Source organism: Elephantulus edwardii, unplaced genomic scaffold, assembly GCF_000299155.1.
Source record: "Elephantulus edwardii isolate Elephantulus edwardi_28Jun2011 unplaced genomic scaffold, EleEdw1.0 scaffold00343, whole genome shotgun sequence".
NCBI classification, from domain to species: domain Eukaryota; kingdom Metazoa; phylum Chordata; class Mammalia; order Macroscelidea; family Macroscelididae; genus Elephantulus; species Elephantulus edwardii.
The window spans coordinates 1,462,634-1,469,659 of record NW_006400093.1 but is presented as its reverse complement, the minus strand read 5'-3'; the positions used below and the strand labels follow the sequence as shown (position 1 = coordinate 1,469,659).

Sequence of the window (7,026 nt, the reverse complement as noted above, 5' to 3'; positions counted from 1 at the left end):
TTTTATAACACAGTTGTGCTCAAGTAAGGTGTTATTTAACTTTCACTTGAGGATTCTTTTTTCCCCTTTATTCTCTTGTTGGTAATTTCTAGCATAATGACATTGTGGTCTGAGAAGATACTTGGTATTATTTCAATGTTTTTTTAATTTATTGAAGCTTTCTTTATGTTCTAATCTGTGGTCATTTCTAGAGAATGTACTGTGTGCACTTGAGAAGAAAGTACATCGATTTGTTGTTGTTGTTGTTGTACCTGAATGCATCTGTGATGCTGAGTTGGCTGGTAAGAATAGTGTGTTGAAATCTCCGACTACTAGTACTGTTTTATATTTCTTTCCTAAAGTCCATTTTATGTCTTTTTCAAGTTGCTTTATGTATTTTGCAGACCTATCATTAGTTGCATAGATATAAACTAAGGATATATCCTCTTGATCTATTGTGCCTTTAATCATTATATCATGACCTTCCTTCTTAATTATGGTGGTTTTTATTCTGAAATCTATTTTATCAGAGTTTTGTACTGCCACTTCTGTTTTATTATGATTGCTATTTGCTTGGTATATTTTTTAAGCCTTTGATTTTTAGTCTGTCTTTCTCCTTGTTAAGTATGTCTCTTACAGGCAACATATTGATGGAATTTGGGTTTTTAAAAATATATTCTGGTACTCTTTTTCTCTTAATTGGTGTGTTTAAATCAATTTCATTGAATGTGATTATTTTTATGCCTGGTTTCATCATTGTCATTTTGCAGTGTTCCTTTTTTTTTGTTATTGCTGGTTATTTTGGTCCATCCACTTTCTTCTTCTGTCTCTGTGTGAAGGACTTCTCTTAGTACTTCTTGTAGAGTTGGTTATATTTTTGCGAATTCATTAAGTTCATGCTTTTACACATATGACCTAATTTATCCCTCATATTTGGTGACAGCTTTGATGGGTACATGATCTTTGTCTGGAAATTGTTTTCTTTCAACCTTCTGTATATAACGTATATACTCCATTATCTCCTTTCTTGCATGATTACTTTGAAAAGGTCAGAGTTTACTCTAATTAATTCTCCCCTGTAGGTGTTCTGTTATTCTGATGCTGCTTTCAATTATTCTGTCCTTTTCTGTAATTTTGGACAATTTTACAAAGATATGCCTTGATGTTTTTATTTTGCATCTAGTCTGTATGGCATTCACTGATTTTTAATGACACTTAGAAAGTTTTCTTCTAGTATCTACTCCACAATATTTTCCAGTGTTTCTTCTTGTTTATCCTCATATACTGGAATTTCAATCACATGTATGTTGTTTTGTTTGATGTTAGTTCACCTAATTCTAATGAGGTTTTTTTTCATTCTCCTTCAGTCTTTTCACTATTTTTTCTTCTTGTAAGTTGTCATTGTTAAGAAAATAAACAGATTCATCCTAGAGAGGGTTAAACCAGAATGCTCCTTGGAGGCAAAGATTCTGAAGCTTCATCTGACATACTTTGGAAATGTTACAAAGAGGGACCAGTCCTTGGAGAGCACGTCATGCTTGAGAGGATGGAGGGAGAGTACAGGAGAGGAAGATCCTCTATGAGGTGGATTGATTCAGTGACTGGGGTAATGGGAGTAGGTGTGTCAGAGACAGTGAGATTGGCACAGGACAGAGCAGGTTTTAGGGCTGTTGTATAAAGGGCCACTCTGCATCACAGGGGACTCTATGGCACATAACAAGTTCTCATTGAGGTTCTTCTAATTTGCTGATTCTCTGTTTCATCTCTTCTATTCCACTTCCCTCCTTCCCTCATATTGTGAATTTTTACCATTTTAGTTTTGATGTTTTGAATTGCATTTTCATGCTATTCTGTTACTTCTAGTTTTGTATTGGTTTTATATTCTCTGTCTTGTAATACTCTCCCACTTTCTTGTTGCTCTTTACAAGGAAAAGACTAACAATCACAAAATAAGCAAAAGATCTAGAAATACTCTTCAGGAAGACATCTGTACAGCCAACAAATAGATGAAGAAATGCTCAAAATCACTGGCAGAGAGATGTAAATAAAAATAACAATGAGATACCATCTCATTCCAGTGCCAGTAACAAAGTTTAGCAGGACAGCAAGCAATAAATGTTGGAGAGAATGCAGAGAGATTGGAACTGTTATGCAATGCTGGTGGAATTGTAAAATGATACAAACCACTATGAAAGGTGGTTGGCATTTGGTAAAAAAGGCTGAACATGGAAATCGCATAAGACCTTGCTAGCCTACCTAGGTAGATATCCCAAGGAAATCAGAAATTAGACACGAATGAACATTTGTCTGCCTATGTTCATAATAGCATTATTCACAATAGCAAAAAAGAAAGAAAGAGAAAACCCAAAAAGCCCATCAACAAAGAATGGATTGAGAAATTGTCGTGCATTCACATAATGGAATACTATTTTTTTTATTAAACTAAACCATTTAAAGCAACTTCAAGTTGACAAATTTACAATGAAGAATAGAAGCCCAACCAGGAGGGGACAGAATGTGCTAGAGGCTGGAAGGGGGCTGCGTGGTTCCTCAACCGTGTCTCTTGTGGAGCACCTGTGCTCTACTGTACAATTAAGGTTTTCTTCCCCAAATGTCAATGTGATCTTAGGCCCTCTGGCTGGGGCTAGTCTCCCAGTTCTAGTGGTGTGCAGCTTTGTGGCCTATGTTATCCAAGCCTCCACGTCCTCCCTTCTTGCAAGCCTCAATTACCTATGCGTGAGGCTCGGGAGAGGTGGCCAATCTGCCTGATGGGAGCACTTGCTTAAGAAAGGAGCTGCCATTCCTCTATAAACCTTTCCTTAGTCCTACCACAGAAGCTGTTTTCATTCAGGGGATGGTGAGTCCCAGGTCATGTCCAAGAAGCACATGTCCTAAGTGGCTTCCTCAAAGCATTTATTCCGAGAGGGAGCCATTTGGCCACTTCCCTTTTTTATCATCACATTTCTAATAGCTGCTCCATTTCTTCAAGGGCAGTTGTAAAATCATTTACTTGATTGTTACATATGCTTTGCTGTTCTAGGAACTGGATCCTTTCTTCTTTCGTCTTCAACTTTACCTTTAAGGCCTGTAACTCTTTCATCTGCTTTTTGGCGGTTTCATTAAAAAGCTTCAACTCATCTTGCAAAGTTTCTAACAGCAACATAGACTCCATGTGATCGGTAGTGGGTTCTTGTGCTGCGAGGGACTCATTTCCTAAAACTGGGTTTATGCCCTTGCTCTCCAAAATTGCCAAACAGTTGTCCTGAAACGTCTCCAGCAGCTTCATCTTCTGAGTCAGGTCTTTCAATTCTCCCTGGGTTTCAGTCAACTTTATGTGCAATTGCTTATTGACGGCTTCTAAAAGCTGGTTCTTATCCTTGAACTCTTCCTCTGATTTCTGCTTACTCAGTGGTTTGTAGTTCTTTCTGATGTTCTTTTTCATGGCAGTGTCTGTAGCTTTCATCTGCCCATTTTCTCGTCTCAGTTTGATGGCTTTTGTAATATCTGTCTCTGAACTGCTTGCATGAAAATTTTTGGACATGTCTACTTCTTTAGATTTAACAGGTAAGAAACTTTTAGAAGCTCGAGATTGTCTGTCTGTGGGCAGGCTGCCGCTCTGCGTAGACAGGGGCTGCAGAGTATACACTGTCTTTACCACGCTGGTCATCGTAACGAGGCGGCAAGGCTGGACCCCTGAAACTTGCTGCTCCCGCCTGTAGTCCTCCTCGATCTCCGGAATACTATTTCAAAAGGCAACACAGCAAGACAAAGTAAAGTACTATAATGAAATGTGCAAAGAGCTAGAGTCAGAAAATCAAAGGGGCCAAACTCGCTCAGCATTTCTTAAGCTCAAGGAACTGAAAAAGAAATTCAAGCCTCGAGTTGCAATACTTAAGGATGCTTTGGCCAGAATATTGAATGATCCTGCAAGTATTAAAAGAAGATGGAAAGAGTATACAGAGTCATTATACCAAAAGGAATTGGCAGACACAATAGAATTTCAAGAAACAACATATGAGCAAGAGCCTGTGGTGATGAAGGAAGAAGTTCAGACTGCTTTGTAAGAATTGATTAAGAATAAGGCCCCAGGAATAGATGGTGTACCAATTGACATATTTCAACTAACAGATGCTGCCCTGGATGTGCTCACCAAGTTGTGCCATGAAATGTGGAGAACAACCACTTGGCCAACTGACTGGAAGAGATCTATCTTTGTTCCTATTCCAAAGAAAGGTGATCCCACAGAGTGTGGAAATTATCAAACAATATCATTAATATCACATGGAAGCAAGATTCTGCAAAAATTATTGGAACAGCACATCAACAGAGAACTATCAGAAGTGCAGGCTGGGTTTATTTAGGTGGGTTGTGGTACTAGGGATATTGTAGCTAATGTTAGATGGTTCTTGGCTGAAAGCAAAGAGTACCAGAAGAATGTCTATCTTTGTTTCATTGATTATGCAAAGGCATTTGACTGTGTAGATCACAACAAACTGTGGCTGACTCTGAGAAGAATAAGAATCCCAGAACACTTGATTGTGCTAATGTGAAACCTATATTTGGATCAGTAGGCAGTCATCAGAACAGAGCAAAGAAACACTGTATGGTTCAAAATTGGGAAGAGTGTACACCAGAGACATATCCTATTGCCATATCTTTTCAACCTGTATGCAGACAGATTATCTGGGAGGCTGGGCTCTATGAAGAGATATGTGGCATCAGGATTGGAGGAAGACTCATCAACAATCAGAGTTATGCAGATGACACAACCTTGCTTGCTGAAACTGAGGAGGACCTGAAGAGCTTGCTGTGGAAGGTCAGGGACTGCAGTCTTCAGTATGCACTGAGGCTCAATATCAAGAAGACAAAGATTCTCACCACTGGGCCTATTGGCAGAATCATGATGGATGGTGAAGAAACTGAGATTGTTCACAGTTTTTGATTGCTTGTCTTGACAATCAACACTCTTGGCAACAGCAGCCAAGAAATTAAAAGACGTATTGTGATGGGAAAGTCTGTAGTAAGAGACCTCTCTAACGTACTGAAGAGCAACAATGTTAGTCTGGAGACTAAGGTGTGCCTGATACATGCCATGGTCTTTGCAATCACTTGCTATGTTCCTTGTCTGGACAATGACTAGGGATGATAGAAGGAGAGTTGATGCCTTTGAGCCGTGGTGCTGGGAAAAAAGTATTGAATATAAAATGTACTGCTAAGAAAGCAAACAGGTTTGTCCTGGAGAGGGTGCATTCTGGCTGCTCCTTGGAGGCAAGGATTCTGAAGCTTCGTCTGACATACTTTGGACATGTAGAAAGAAGGGTCCAGTCCTTGGAGAGGGACAGCATGATTGGGAGGGTGGAGGGACAGCACAGGAGAGGAAGACCCTCTATTAGATGGATTGATTCAGTGACTGGGGTAATGGGGTTAGGTGTGTCAGAGAGAGTGAGATTGGTACAGGATAGGGCAGGGTTTTGGGCTGTTGTACATAGGGTTGCTGAGTCACAGGCGACTTGACGGCACATAACAACACAACAACATGCATCACTAAGGAGCGGTGATTTTGTAAAATACTATAGAACTTGGGATAGACTAGAGAGCATTGTGCTGAGTGAAATATCTCAGTCACATATGGACAAATATTGCATAAGATCACTATTGTGATAATAAGAAGATATGTAGAAATGTTCAAAAGGGAAAGGCAGAAAAAGGAGAAGGGGGAAATCACTGGGATAGCACAGGTCAGTGATTGGAAGGGGTATAAAATAATGAGTAAAGATTAATGAGGCTTGGATAGCTGGAGTGATAATAAGCACAGAGCAAATGTAATGAATTATATAAAATATAATGTATAATAATGATTGTATAAAGCTTAAAGTACATATACAAACCACAATGTACATGAATGTTTATATGCAAACTAATATAGCATTAAAAAACAAAAAAGAGAAGACAAAATTCCTCACCACTGGGCCTTTAGGCCACATAATTAAAGATAAGAAAAAGATTAAAATTATCAACAATTTAATTATTCTTGGATCCACATCAACACCCTTGGTACCAGCAGTTAAAAGATCACAAGATGTGTGGTATTGGGAAGGTCTACTATCAAGGATCTTTCTAAACTTTTAAGGAGCAATGATGTTAGTGTAAAGACTAAGGTGCACCTGATACAAGCCTTGATCTTTTTAGTTACTTCCTATGCACTTGAAAGTTGGACAATAAATAAAGATAATGGAATAAGAATCAATGTTTTTGAGTTGTTTTGTTGGAAAAGAGTACTGAATATCCTATGGATTGCCAAGAGAAGAAGCAAGTATGTTTTGGAAAATTTCAACTAGGGTGCTTCTTGGAGGTTTGATGGTGACATTTCTCACTGACTTTAGGCATGTTGCTAGGAGGTAAACCATTAAAAATTATCAAACTAAAAAAAAAATTACCAAACTAGTAAGCAATGGAACACACTTGCAAGACTCAAACAAATATATAAAAATAATACAAAGAAAACCTACTACAATTTCTTGTAGACAACAAACAACTTCAAACCAGTAAAAGCAAAAACAAAGATGGAACAACAACAAAAAACGGACAAAAATAAAGAACTTTCAGAAGAAGAAATGCAGTTGGAACTTCCTGATAAGGAATTTAAAAGAAAAATGATTCAGTCCCTTTGATGAAATGGGAAATAGATTGAGAAAACAGAAAATATTTTTAAAAAATAAATGGAAAATTAGAAATAATACAAGAAAAGGAGTTTAAAATTCAGAACATTAAGACTGAAATTTCAGTAAGAAAAAACTCACTGAAAGGAGAATTAAAGATTAGAACAGAAAAAAAAAAAGATTAGAACAGAGACTTGGTGAGTTAGGGGACATATCCTTTAAGTGTAATCTGTGAGAAGAACAATAAGAAAAAAAGAAGGGGGAAAAACCCAAAGAAAGCATAACTGGTTTGCTGAGTGTCTTAAGCAGGAAGAAGTGCTGGATTTTGCCAAATGCCTTTTCTGGACCGGTTGCTACGATCATACGGTTCTTGTTATTTGTTTTGTTA

General features: G+C 38.0%; 1 protein-coding gene across 1 annotated transcript in view; it reads right to left on the bottom strand.

Moving 5' to 3' along the window:
- Positions 1–2,935: 2,935 nt before the first annotated feature.
- Positions 2,936–7,026, bottom strand: part of LOC102869168 (small kinetochore-associated protein-like) — a 21,945-nt gene continuing 17,854 nt past the window's right edge. Inside the window, exon 2 of the mRNA XM_006901773.1 lies at positions 2,936–3,719. Within this exon, the coding sequence (XP_006901835.1) occupies positions 2,936–3,719 (784 nt within the window). The remainder of the gene's footprint in view (positions 3,720–7,026) is intronic.